The 15,296-nt window shown below is 44.9% G+C and overlaps 1 protein-coding gene across 1 annotated transcript; it reads left to right on the top strand.

The window, feature by feature from the left end:
• Positions 1-7,968: 7,968 nt before the first annotated feature.
• Positions 7,969-14,893, top strand: LOC311227327 (uncharacterized protein). The gene is made up of 3 exons (XM_084312932.1): positions 7,969-8,044; positions 10,924-11,043; positions 11,214-14,893. Coding segments are annotated over exons 1-3 (423 nt in total). The 5' UTR covers positions 7,969-8,042; the 3' UTR covers positions 11,515-14,893.
• The last annotated feature ends 403 nt before the right edge of the window (positions 14,894-15,296 follow it).

Genomic DNA, 15,296 nt, shown 5'->3' with positions numbered 1-15,296 from the left:
GAAGCAGCGCGCGACGCAGCCCATGCCCGGCGCGAGGCAGAGCACGACCGGCTGCAGGCGGAGCTGATGGACAAACTGGTTGCCATGGCGACACCCCCTCACTCCGCACGGAGCTCTCAGAGATCGTCAAGACATGGGTCTAGGACACATTCCCCTACCCGACGAAGCGACCCGGGACCCCGCCAACAGGAGGATCCTGTCCACGTCTCGGAACCCCCTCCCCGGCCGGTCCATACGAGACCCAGCAACCGGGAAGAACCGGACCACGCCGAGAGACTGAACAGAAGACTCCAGGTCCTAGCAGAGGGAGAGGAGGAGGAGGAGGAGGAGTGTCAAGCCGACCAGCAGCAACGTGCTCTGGCCCAGGAGGCCCAGTACAGCCCCGACCAGCAGCAACGTACTCAGGACCAGGAGGTCCAGTACAGCCCAGAAGTCAGCCCCGAGGCCCTGCGCTACAAACCCCCGATTCAACTCACGGGTGAGTTTGACGCACCGTCAGCCCCGAGGAACAGCACCTGGGTACCCGACCTTCGGTACCCACCAAGTACCAGCCCAAGACGACACGCAAGAGGAGACTCGCCTAGGAGGCCTCTCCCCCAACGCTCACCGATGTGCCAGTCATCCATGACATCATACATTGGCACACCGACGTTTCCAGACTTCACCCATGAGAATCGAGCACAGTATACGGAGCTCCGGATGTGCTTAGAGACAATGATGGTGGATGTCGCTGATGAACGCCACAAGTATGCAATATTACTGCAGCACCTGAAAGTGCCCCGGGCGCACAATATAGCGCTAGCCTATGCCACCTCTACGACCCCATACACCGCGGCTCTAGCAGCGCTGGACCAGAGATATGGACGTATATGGGATTACGTAATAGAAGAGATAAGGCATATTGACCGCTTACCCCCAGCAACAGACAATCGCTCACTAGACGACCTGTCTATAAAAGTACAGTCCCTGGTAGGGATGCTGGGAGCGCAACGAGAAAAGGGTATGCACGAGCTATACGCCAACTCTAACGTCGAGAGGATTTTAGAGAAGCTGCCGCCCGCCAGACAGGAGCGCTTCAGGCGGCAAAGAGACCACCGTGATCCTAACGGTCCAGAACCATCCCTCCTAGACTTGGCCGACTTCCTGGCGAGAGAAGTCAGCAGCCTACGATTGGATACGTTCGTGCGGAGCACACCAAGCTCCAGAGAGGGACCTAGGAGAGTAAACGATGGCCGAAGATCGGTGACTGTTATGCACCAAGCCGAATCAGTACCGCAACACCAGAACCACAACACCCCCTCGACGAAAGAGGACCAGTGGAAGATTGAGTGCCAGTACTGTGAGGGAGAACATCGGCTGTATCAGTGCGAAGATTTCAAGAAGCTGACCACGGATGATGTGAGCCAGTGGGTCAAGGACCACCGCCGCTGCTTCCGCTGCGCGCGCAGCCACCTAGCAGCTGAGTGCCGCTTGAAAAAGAAGTGCAGCAGGTGCGGTGGCACCCACCTGGAGGTCCTGCATGACATCAACAAGCGTCAGCCAGGACAACCGAGTGGGCCCGTCGCGGTAATGTACCATGCTGAGGCGGTGGCACCAGAACCAAAGTTCCACCAGACCGCTCCTTGGTGTCCCGACTGCTACGGCAGACACTGGGAGTCAAGGTGCGACTCGTACCATATAGAGTCTACGTCACCACCCACAGGAGTGCTCCACATTGACCAGCACAGCGGGACCCCCCGTGTGCTCCTCAAAGTGGTCAGAGTGCTCCTGAGCCACGAGGACAAGGTCCTGGACACTTACGCCGTCCTGGACGATGGGTCCGAAAAGACTCTCCTCCTCGCTTCCGCAGCAGCCCAGTTGGGCCTGCGAGGTGTCAAAGATACAATGACCATACGCACCATCAGAAGGGACCAGAAGACCATAAAGGGTGAAAAGGTCTCCTTCGAGATAGCAGCGGTGGACAAGCCCGAGAAGCAGTATAGTATAAGTAACGTCTTCACCAGCCACGACATAGGCCTGTCGCAGTACACCTACCCCATCCCACAGCTGATGGCTAAGTATGGGCACCTACGTCAACTACCTATACCGCTTATCGACGGCGCCACACCGACCCTGCTCATCGGCTCCGACCACGCGGACCTCATTCTCCCAATTGAGGCGGCCCACGTCGGACCCAAAGGATGCCCGGTCGCGGTTCAGACCCGACTGGGATGGACGCTCCAAGGCCCCCTCTACGGACTTGACAGTCAACCCACGTCTACAAGCTGCCTACACACAGAGGCGAGCGACACCGGCCTCTCCCCCGTACAGCAGAGGCTATTGACATTAAGCGAGAGGCCCATGAGAGAACCGTGGGTACCAGAGGGAGTTCGGAACTCAGCTGCGCTTCAGACGTAGCTGACCTCGAACCCAGCACCCCAAGCGACTCCTTGACGGGGCGGCCGGGACCGGCCCCTCCTCACACGGGGTACAGAGCGAACAAGAGAAACAGACGGAGGAGGAGAAAGCACAGCCAAGCACAGATCAAAGCAGTCTCAGGCCCGCTTCCTCCTAAGCCCCCCTTCATCCCGTCCAGTCGTCATGACCATAGACCAGTCACCACCCCGAGCTGCGTGGCCGGCCGGCCGCGTAAGCAAAGTGACCACTGGTGCCGACGGAAAGGTCAGAGTGGCAGAAGTGCTCGGCCAAGGGCGGATCTACAACCGACCCGTGGCGAGGCTGATAGAGTCGCCAAGGCTCCCCGACTCGCCTAATGACGACCATGACCCCTGACTTTGTGAACTGCCCGACCCCTCACAGACATTGAGTAGTGGACAGTGCGGTTAATCTGTCTCTGCTTAGCTAATTAGGTGGGACTAATTAGGGGGCGGCTGTTACAAAGGGTCAGATTAAACCGAATATATATATTTATTGCCTGAGATCCCATGTATAATATTTGTATATCGTTTGATATCCCTTGTATATTCTTTGTACATATATACGGAATATCCCTTTACCTGCTACAGGACAGACCATAATATTCGTTCTCCTATTGGAAGCGATCCCCTAGGCGCCAATGACTTACCCCCTAGACCCGACTTGAAAGGTGCCGACGAACATGTCCCAACTAGCCCCGGTTCCGCGTAGGAATACGGCTACCGAAATACGAATGGTACTATTTGTTCACCGTGCACATAAATAGGGCGCAAGAAATGTAGAACTCCTCTTAGTCCCTTGTCCCGTTCAGTCTCGTTCAGTTCCAGTTATCCAAGTGACGTCTCTCCCCACTACGCAACGTGGGCAGAGTAGGGCTCGCATCGCCCCAAGATAGAGTCTCGTGTTATCCTAATATGTTTGTTTAACGTATCGTTCGCTATTTATTAGTAAACCTTCATTACGAGTCAAAGACCACGTGAAGTGAGTAATTGTGCGTCTACATAGAGCACTTAATTGCCGCGTGCTAAATAGGATAGTAACGTCAAGTTCAACTGTGAACCACGGACCAACCGGAGGATTTACCCCGCCAGCAGAGCCTTTTCGGCAGGATTATTATTCTTCATTCTTCACCAAGCTGCTGGAGCAGAGAACCGCCTACCCCGCTGCTACTGTGGGATCTACACCTGCCCGTGGAGACCATCACTCGAGCCCGTCTCTGTCGTACCAGAGGCTCCACGGCTTTCACCTGCACGGCGCGCACCCTGGGACCAGGCTGCCTTTCCCGCTGACTCAGGGGTGATATCGCCTCCGTGGACCCTTGACTTTCATAGAGCATTGCCCCCCCTGCTGGCTTACAACCGGTAGTACACCCCCCCTTCCCAGAATATCACTAGATCTAATTACTTAATATTCATTATTGATTTGCCTGCACATTCTTTGCCTTATAAGCGCATCCAAAGTGAACAAAGTAATGTAATATCATATTCTTAATGTAATAAATATTCTAAACGAGTATTTGTGTGGAAACCGTTTCATTGTGGAAGTGTTCTAATCTAATATACCTTTGTACGGTATTGGCCAGTAATGTACAGGACGGTAGTAGTTTAATGATACTAATACTTGATTAATACAGTCAGGGAATTGTACCCCTCAGTTACAACACTGGTTAATAAACTACCCTCCCACTCAGGGCTTTATGGGGTAGAACACATAGTAGCTTACTACAAAAACCTAGGGGTCCACAAGGACGACTTCAAGCTGGAAATGGTAACTACAGATGAGGTACTCAAAAAACTGAGCACCTCCAACCTAACAAGGCCACTGGCCATGACAACATCCCCTCCAAATTCCTCAGAGACTCAGCAGCCGCCATCACCCCAGTCATCACACACATAATAAACCTCTCCATAAAACAGGGACACGTCCCCAAATACTTCAAAATTGCGAGGGTGACCCCTCTGCACAAAAGGGCAGCAAATTAGACCCAGGCAACTACCGCCCTGTTTCTATTCTCACCTCCATCTTGAAAGTCATGGAAAAAATTGTCTACGAACAGGTCGAAAAGTACCTAGCGGAAAAAAATCTAATCTACGAATTCCAATCTGGCTTCAGAACATCCCACTCCACTGACACATGCCTTCTCTATTTGAACGACCACATCAAACAAGAGGTGGACGCAGGCAAATACTGCGGCATGGTCATGCTGGACCTACAAAAGGCCTTTGACACGGTCAATCACTCCATTCTGATTGACAAGCTAAAAGCAATTGGTTTTGATAGTCTATCAGTGAGCTGGATGCAATCCTACCTTGAGGGGAGGGAACAGATGGTGGAGGTAAACGGTACCCTATCCCCCCCCCTCACAGTGAGCTGTGGTGTTCCACAAGGAAGCATACTAGGACCGCTACTGTTCCTAATTTATGCAAATGACATGTCGTCAGCTTGTGACTGCAACTTGTTCCTGTTTGCGGACGACTCAGCCCTGCTGGTCTCTGACAAGAACAAGTTACAGGTTGAAAAAACCCTCAGCTCGGAACTAGGCAAAATCTGCATATGGCTCGCTGATAACAAACTATCATTACACATGGGCAAAACAGAGTCCATTCTCTTCGGTTCAAATAACAAACTCAGCAAGACCGACGGCTTCTCAGTTACAGTGGGTGACAATATTGTCACAAGGAAAGATGAAATTACCTACCTGGGTTCCATCCTAGAGGCTAATCTCTCCTGTGACAAAATGGCATCCAATGTAATAAAAAAAGTCAACCAACGAACTTGATTCTTGTACCGGATCTCCTCTCTGGTAAACAAGAATACCCTGAAGACTCTGACAGGAGCACTCATTCAGGGGTACTACGACTATGCTTGCACCTCATGGTACCAAAGCACCTCAAAGGCGCTAAAAACAAAATTACAAACATCTCAAAACAAACTGGTCAGACTACTGCTTGACCTTACTCCTAGAACCCACCTCACCCCTGCCCACTTTGACAACCTAGGATGGCTTAGAGTAGACGACAGAGTACAGCAACTTGCAATGGGCCTGGTCTACAAGATACACTACACGACCAAGGTACCCATGTACATGTCAAAATACTTCCCAAAGGTCAGTGAATACCACGATCACAACACCAGAGGGAGCTCCACAAATCATGTTAAACCCAGATTCGGCTCAAATAAGGGACTAAACACGTTTCGCAATTATGCCACATCAATGTGGAACGCCCTACCCAAAGCTGTAAAGGAATGTGGATCACTACCCACTTTCAAAACCTCTCTCAAGGGACACCTACGGGAGACTGCAATTCAAAACTGGCCCCTGTAAATATCCTAACCCAACCCCCTCCAATGTACAGTCATTTACCTAGTATGGTTTTGTCAATAGTCCAATGTACAATTTTGTTTGTTTGTACAGTGTCTCCTCCCCCCCCCCCCCTCAATGTACAGTTTTTCTTGTTTATACAGTGTGCCCCCCCCCCCCCCAACCACCTCCAATGTAAATTACCCAGTATGGTTGTCAATATCCCAATGTACCCAACCCCCCCCCCCCACCCAACCTCCTCCAATGTACAGTTTCTACGTCAAATGTATATACTCCCTTTTCTTGACTCCTTCTGTATCACAAACAGTACTGTATTTGCAAATCTGGTATGTCATAAATGTATAGATGTAGCAGTACTGACTATCTGTATGTCATGTATGTCATATATGTCCTGATGAATTGAAAATGGGGGACCCTGATGTAAACAAGACGAAAGTCTTTCTCTGGTCTGCATCCCCTTAACAATTGTGTGTATTGAGCTGTACTGTATTGTACCCATTCTGCAATCTGTTAATAAAGTTTTCAATCAATCAATCAATCAAGATACAGATTTGTATAACCAAACTGCTAAAATCACCCACACTGGCACATTATCTCACAATGTTGCAGCGACAGTTGACAAGAAACAGGCTGGACAGAGGTCTTTTGAGAACATTGGTGCTGCAGAGTGTGTTTGTTTGATTGATTGATTGATTGATTGAAAACTTTATTAACAGATTGCAGAATGGGTACAATACAGTACGGATGTAACAGTACTGTATATCTGTATGTCGCGTATGTATTACTGTATATCTGTATGTCACATATGTCATAAATGTTATGAATTGAAAATGGGGGACCCTGATGTAAACAAGATGAAAGTCTTTCTCTGGTCTGCATCCCCTTAACAATTGTGTGTATTGAGCCATACTGTATTGTACCTATTCTACAATCTGTTAATAAAAATGTCAATCAATCAATCAAACGGCTCAATACAAACAACTGCTAAGAGGATGCAGACCCTTATGTAAATCGTCTTGTTTACATAAGGGTCCTCCTCCATTTTCAATTCATCAAGACATTTATGCCATACAAGACATACAAATATACACTGTTTAAGAAAAAAATATCATAAAAAAAACATCCAAAGGGGAAGAAACTGTACATTGGAGGGGGTGGGGTTTGACATTTACCGGGGCCAGTTTCTAATTGCAGCCACCCGTAGGTGCTCTTTGAGAGCGGTTTTGAAGGAGGGTAGGGATTCACATTCATTTACGGCTGTGGGTAGGGCATTCCACATTATTGTGGCATAATTGCTAAACGTGTTTAGTCCCTTGTTTGAGCCGAATCTGGGTTGAACATGATTTGTGGAGCTCCCTCTGGTGTTGTGATCGTGGTATTCACTGACCTTTGGGAAGTATTTCGACATGTACATGGGTACCTTCGTGGTGTAGTGTATCTTGTAGACCAGGCCCATTGCAAGTTGCTGTACTCTGTCTTCTACTCTAAGCCATCCTAGGTTGTCAAAATGGGCAGGGGTGAGGTGGGTTTAGGAGTCAGGTCAAGCAGTAGTCTTACCAGTTTGTTTTGTGATGTTTGTAGCCTTGTTTTTAGCGCCTTTGAGGTGCTTTGGTACCATGAGGTGCAAGCATAGTCATAGAACCCTTGAATGAGAGTCTGGTTAGAGTCTTCAAGGTATTCTTGTTTACCAGAGAGGAGAAAATATTGTTCGTTGGTTGACTTTTTTTTATTACATTGGATGCCATTTGTCACAGACTGAAAGATTAGCCTCTAGGATGGAACCCAGGTAGGTAATTTCATCTTTCCTTGTGACAATATTGTCACCCACTGTAACAGAGAAGCCGTTGGCCTTGCTGAGTTTGCAATTTTGATCCAAAGAGAATGGATTCCATTTTACCCAGGTGTAATGATAGTTTGTTTTTTGGCCGGGTTGTTTGCTGCTATTTAATATCTGGATGATGGCGTACCATGTGAGTCCTCAAGTTTGTAATGTTCCCAAAATACTTTACTTTTGCTTTGCAACGCCTGCATATTCCACACGTGTTGTAAATCCCCAGTTATTTTTGTTATATTGGGTTTTATTATTTCTAGTCAGGCACATTTATGGACAGCCCACTGAGCCAGACGCGCCCAGGTAGGAGTGCCTAAACTTAACCAGTGTAGAAACAGGCGTCGGCCAATCAGAGAGCGTCTTGCCAGAAATGCGGCTACGGAAAGTATAGACGCGCCCATGTAATACTGTTGTTTCTGTAAACGCCTCGTTACTTCAGAGAGACTGAGAGAGAGTGCCTTAAGTTCGTGAAGAATGTAAGTAAACATAAACAGCCTACAGAACACAGTGTGGTTTTACGATAGGTCGATGTTGCGTGTATGCCGCGCCGTGTTTTGTTAAGTCGGTGTGACATATATGTATGACTTGGTTTAGGCTACTTTGTGTTACTTTGTTTCATGCTGCTAATTGAGCAAACGCTAGACACGGAATGCGGAAGTGTGTGTGGCACAAGGACTTCACATTTTGAGTTTCATACACTGTTGGAAATAGCCGTATTATTAGCGTTCTAATTATATAAATATTGTCTTTGTATATTGTTTGAGGAATTTATTCAAATGAACTAGAGTTGCGTTAGTAGTGTGGACATGGGGGGAGTCGGAGATTGCGAGATGGCACTCACTCGATTTCAAAACAAGACGTGATGGGTCAATGCATGTGTGTTCCTGTCTGTCGCCCATCTTACGTGTGTGTGTGTTGCTGCATTGATTGATTGATTGAAAACTTTATTAACAGATTGCAGAATGGGTACAGTACAGTACAGCTGAATACACACAATTGTTAAGGGGATGCAGACCAGAGAAAGACTTGTCTTGTTTACATCAGGGTCCCCCATTTTCAATTCATCAGGACATATATGACACACATGACATACAGATAGACAGTACTGCTACATCTATACATTTATGACATACCAGATTTGCAAATACAGTACTGTTTGTGATACAAAAAAGAGTTTAAAAAAGAGAGTATACATTTGACGTAGAAACTGTACATTGGAGGAGGTTGGGTGGGTGGGGGGGGGACTGTACATTGGAGGTGGTTAGGTGGGTGGGGTAGGCGGGGTGGGGGAAACTGTACAACTGTACATTGGAATATCGACGAAACCATACTTGTTTCCAAGAGAAGGGTCTCGTGTATTCTTGGGTTAGGTCATTTACTGTACATTGGAGGGGGTTGGGTTAGGACATTTACAGGGGCCATTTTCGAATCGCAGTCTCCCGTAGGTGTTCTTTGAGCGCGGTTTTGAAAGTGGGTAGTGATTCACATTCCTTTACACCTTTGGGTAGGGCCGCCGCGGGCTGCACGATTAATCGTTTTTTAATCGAAATCGCGATTTGGAATGATGCAATTATCAAATCGCCAAGCCTGCAATTACATTTTTTTTTTTTTTTTTTTTTTTTTTTTTATTTAACCAGGAAGTCCCATTGAGATACAAGATCTCCTTTGCAAGGTAGACCTGGCCAAGATGACGGCAATAACATTTGCAATACATCACACAGCAATAAAATGTGCGATACATCACACAAGAACATAATAAATGTGCATGTATACAATACATCACATGTAAACACAAAGCAGAATAGTCTACATGATAGTAAAAGTGTATAATACAGGGTAATACAGTAATTTTGCAGTTGGGACCCGACTACAGAAAGCAGCAACATTCTTCTTGTAATTTTTTTTTTAAATATGTTATAAGCGCATCGCAAATCGCAATCGCAATATCTGTCCGAATAATCGCAATTAGATTATTTCCCAAAATCGTGCAGCCTAGGGCGTTCCACATTGATGTGGCATAATTGCGAAACGTGTTTAGTCCCTTGTTTGAGCCGAATCTGGGTTTAACATGATTTGTGGAGCTCCCTCTCGTGTTATGGTTGTGGTATTCACTGACCTTTGGGAAGTATTTTGACATGTACATGGGTACCTTAGTGGTGTAGTGTATCTTGTAGACCAGGCCCATTGCAAGTTGCTGTACTCTGTCTTCTATTCTAAGCCATCCTACTCAAAGTGGGCAGGGGTGAGGTGGGTTCTAGGAGTAAGGTCAAGTAGTAGTCTGACCAGTTTGTTTTGTGATGTTTGTAATCTTGTTTTTAGCGCCTTTGAGGTACTTTGGTACCATGAGGTGCAAGCATAGTCGTAGTACCCTTGAATGAGTGCTCCTGCCAGAGTCTTCAGGGTATTCTTAGAGAGGAGATCCAGTACAAGAATCTAGTTCGTTGGTTGACTTTTTTGATGCCATTTTGTCACAGGAAAGATTTGCCTCTAGGATGGAACCTAGTAGGTATGTAATTTCGTCTTTCCTTGTGACAATATTGTCACCCACTGTAACTGAGAAGCCGTCGGTTTTTCTGAGTTTGTTATTTGATCCTGTCCACACGAGCGCTGGATTTAATGTAACCGAAGTTTAAAAAAAAAAATAAACCTCTGTCCACACAGGTGAATAACCGCGTATAATCGCATACTCACGGCGGCTGGAAAACCAGCAACCGATACATGTAGTACAATGCCAAAGCAACAGGTGGCGATGTAGTTCAAACATGAAGGCCATCTCAACCAATCAGAAGGGCTTAGCGTTACTGGAAACAGAAACTTCAGCAACCGGGTGCAAGAATCACTCTAAAATCTATACATATCTGTTTGTGGAGTGAGATTATGGAATGAATTGGACGAGGAGGTTAAACTGAGTAAAACATAAACCAGTTTAAAAAAAAAAAAAGGGAATATTGGAAAGGTATAAACCGTATAACGTATAAGGAGGAGGGAGAACATGACGTTTGGCATTACAAGGAATATGTTATATAGCATATGTATTAACTAGTCAGACTCATGTATGTCTTGTTGAGATGTCAGGGGAATGTGGGAAACAGCTATGTTACATGTTGTATATAGCAATTGATGGTCAGGGTGTGGGGAATGGAAATTCACAAGCTTAGCTTCTTCCATCCCCCTTTTCAAACCATTAACTGTGGTGTCTGTTGTTACTGTTGTCTATTGTATTGTTTTGTGGTGGTTATTGTACTGTTTTGTGGTTGTCTTGTATTGTATAGGTTGCATGGTTTGAAATTAATAAATGAAATAAAAATGTTTTACAAAAAAACCTTTTCATTGGCATACATATTTTTTTTACCAGGAACCAGTGCAAACACACTGGACCTTTTGGAGGGGCTGAACCAGGATCGGAGGGCTGTGGCGGTGACCAGGAATGGCCGGACATTCGTGCCAACCTCCAGGCCACCTGCAAAATACACTGGTATGTCTAATTGATATCTGGCTCTATAATACTAACCTCCAGGCCACCTGCAAAATACACTGGTATGTCTAATTGATATCTGGCTCTATAATACTAACCTCCAGGCCACCTGCAAAATACACTGGTATGTCTAATTGATATCTGGCTCTATAATTATTTTGGTTCATCAGGCGGCGCATTTTGGGCAATGAGACCTTCCTGAGGCAGACCCGAGTGTTCATGATGGACGTGACCGAGACCACCCTGGTGAAGTTGCGCCACAAGAGGAGGGTGTGGAAGCGGGACGTCGTGGTGGACTCTGACCCTCCCCCCCCTGCTGATGTGAGCCCCCATCTAGACCCCTCCCCCTCAGCTAAGCCCAGCTCAGCTGGTGGTGCCGGCTCCAATGACATCGCTGCTCTGGCCTACCTGCTCCAGTCCAGAAACTGGACCTTACGATACTGCTCAATACGGACAGTTCAGGACAGCTGAGACTGGACACGGCCAAATACAAGGGCATAGTGTACTGCCCTTCTGCAGAGGCTCTTCCCAAGGAGCAGTGGTTGTTTACCCTCTTCCTAGAGGCATAGACACTGGGCTAGTTTAGTTTATTTGGATCCCCATTAGCCATTGCCACAGGCATAGGCTACTATTACTGGGGTCCATACAATACAATCAATACAATCAATACAATACAATAAAACAATACAATACACCTCAATAACACATACAAATATTATATAATAAAATATCTAAGTTCACCAATCACACATACCCATCTACTCAATCATGTTAAGTGAACAATGTTCACTTAAAGTACAACAATACATCTCAATACAACATACAAATATATTAAAAATCTAAGTTCACCAATCAAGGTTCAGTTCAAGGAAGAGGGGGGGGGGGGGGGTAATGTTCTATGTACGAGAACATATATGATGCGAAGAGATCCAATTCCCCCGAGAATGACATCGAATGCATCTGTCTGAACGTCACATTATTTCCAAGAATGTCCTTTGTCTTAATAGGAGTGTATAGGCCACCCTCTGCAACGTCTGTCTTTCTTGATAACTTCCAAGATGTACTAAAGAAATATAGCTCAGGGAAGGAAGTATTAATCCTTGGCGATCATTCTGAACCTAAACTATGAAGATAAATTAGGTAAAAAAGCACTGAATAGAATCACAAATAAATGTGATCTTACACAGTTAGTAAAGGGGCCCACTAGGATAACTTCCACATCAAGAACTCAAATTGACCTAATATTCTCTAACAAACCTGAGAGAGTGCCTAAGACATTTAACATGATTACAGGCCTGTCTGATCACAACCTAACCCTTGTAGTTAGAAAACTTCCCCAAAATCGAGCACACCTGACCTCCAACACAAAATGTAATACATTCAGAATACCTAAGAGTGACATGACTGAATTTGAAAGTGCAATTAAGAACATCAACTGGAAGGACCTTGTATCTGGGAACAATGTGGATACTGACACACGCATGTCCGTAGATACAATTACAAATACAACTAAATCATTTCTTAAGAAATGCAAAGTAAAAAACAATAGCAAACAGACTCTCCCCTGGATTGATGGTAATATAATGAAACTCATGAAGGGACGAGACAATGCCCTGAGAACATATTTGAAGACCAAACTTTCAACAGATGGACAAATCTTTGCTTCCTTAAGAAACAGGGTTATAAAAGTTATCAAAGCTGCTAAAGCAACCTTTTTTGTAAATGTGTTGAGCGAAGCTAAGGGAAATCCAAAACAAATCTGGGACAATTTGAAAAGGTTATCAGGCAGCAGTCAAAGATCAACAAAACAGCTTGAAATTAAAGATAATGGCTCCCTGATTAAAGAACCAGTACAAATTGCAACTCTTTTCAACTCCTATTTTGTGAACTCTGTTAGGATGACAGTGCCCAACAGTCAAACAGGACCACTTATTGCAAGTCTGATAGATGAATCCCAGCCAGTGTTTTCCCTGATGGAGGTCACTGAAGCCCAAATTAGCAAAATTCTGAAATCCCTCAAAAGCTCTAAGTCTAAGGATGTATTTGGTCTGGACTCACTTTTTCAAAAAAATTATGCAGATGCATTCACTGAACCATTAACAAAAATAGTGAATGCCTCTATTAAAGAATATAAATACCCGAATGACTGGAAGACAGCCATTGTTATACCAGTCTTTAAATCAGGAGACTCAAGCACAGTGAGTAACTTTAGGCCAATCGGTATATTGCCTGTTATCTCCAAAGTTGCTGAAAAATGCATTATTGAACAGCTAATCTCCCATATTAATAATAGCCTGTACACTCTGCACCCAATGCAATTTGGCTTTTGGACCAACCACTCCATGAGACAGCCAACTGCTTTCTCCTAGAGAGTATTAAACAAAAGATGGACAAAGGAGGTGTCGTCTGTGCCATATTCTTAGATTTTAAGAAGGCATTTGACACCGTTAGTCATCTTTGCAAACTTGCTAACTATAATTTTTCTATTGGCGTGCTGAACTGGGTGAAGTCTTGTCTTGCTGACAGAATTCATTGTGTTAGGGTCAGAGGTGAAACATCACCCTTCCTGAGCAATACAATGGGTGTGCCCCAGGGATCAATCTTGGGGCCTCTCCTATTTAGTTTATTTATAAATAATCTTCCATCTGTTTGCACAGAGTGTGAAATTCAAATGTATGCCGATGACACTGTTATTTATATTCATGAAAAAACCAAAGAACTGACAGCTGTTAAACTAAACGCTGCAATGGTGAATGTCAGCAACTGGCTCACAGAGTCTCAACTGTGTCTTAATGTGAAGAAGACAGTTTGTATGTACTTCACAAAATCCAATCCAACATCTGATAATCCTGGAGTGTTTGTTGCTGGAGAGCCAATTCAAGTAGTCTCACAATTTAAATATCTTGGTATTATCCTTGACTCTACATTATTATTCAAAAAGCAGGTAAAAAGAGTAACCCAGACTGCCAAATATAATTTGTCAAATTTCAGATTCATGAGGAACTGTTTAACATCCACTGCTGCCCTTCTTTATATGAATGCAATGATCATTTCCCATCTCATGTACTGTATGACTAGCTGGACCCATGCAAAAAACACAACCATTCTCTCTCTGTATAAACAGGCCCTCAAGGTGCTGGACCGAAAACCATATACTTACCACCACTGTCACATTATCAACAAGTACAGAATCCTCAGCTGGGAAAACCTCACAAAATACACAGATGCCTGCCTACTATTCAAGATCTTAAATGGCAAGGCCCCCCCACCCCTCAGTACTTTTATCAAACAAAAAACATCCTATAATAGGTCCACAAGATCTACCCAGAGAGGGGACTGTACTGTGCCGTCCAGGTCCAGGTCCTTTCAGTCAGTCCTGTTTTGTAGTCGGAGCCACTCAGTTCTGGAACACCCTATACTGAAATAAGACACTGTGCTACCTACCACACCTTTACAAAAAACCTCAATACCTGGTTATTAACCAATCAAACATGTAATCACTTTTAAAGTTTTAATCATTTCATTGTGTATTTTATTATTATGTTGGATTATGTTGTAAATACTGTGTTGTACTGTTAATGTTTCTGTTCTAGGTGTATTGTCGGTCTCATAACATCTTGCCAAAAGGACTACAGTTGCGAATTAGCCAGCTGGCTAAAACAGAAATGTTTATCTTTGTTTACAGAAATGTTTATCAATGTGTACTGTCCTTTAAAAAAAATAAACTGAAACTGAAACACACCCATCTTCTCAATCACCCACTATGTTTACTTAACTGACGGTACCATTCTTTCTTATATGATTTTTAAGGTGTTTACTAAATGTTGTGTTTTTCTTCAACCCTAGTTAATGCAGGTGGTAAGGAATTCCATGCAGTCATGGCTCTATACATCAGTCCTTTTCATTGCATTTGTTCTTGGCATCTTTACAGTACATCTTTCCATTGACACATGCCTGGTGGAGTAACTGTCTGTTGATTGTGAATTGCATCACGTCATATAGACAAGCAGGTTTTTTGTTCTTATATATATATATTTCTAAAAAACATGATATTTACATTTAGTCTTTGTTCTACCATTAATGACAGTTTTTCATGCATACTTACTATGTTTGACCTTTTCCTACAATTCAGAGCAAGGCGCGCTGCTTTGTTCTGTGTCATTTGTAGTTTTCCCAGTTTTTCTCTTCCAGCACTTCCCCACCGGACAGTAATCCAGATGTGAAAGGATCAGAGCCTGGATAACATGGATCAC

This window comes from Notolepis coatsorum, assembly GCF_963971535.1.
Source record: "Notolepis coatsorum genome assembly, chromosome: 1".
In the NCBI taxonomy this organism is placed as follows: Eukaryota; Metazoa; Chordata; class Actinopteri; order Aulopiformes; family Paralepididae; genus Notolepis; species Notolepis coatsorum.
The sequence above is the reverse complement of the archived record's forward strand: the minus strand, read 5'-3'. Positions and strand labels throughout refer to the sequence as shown.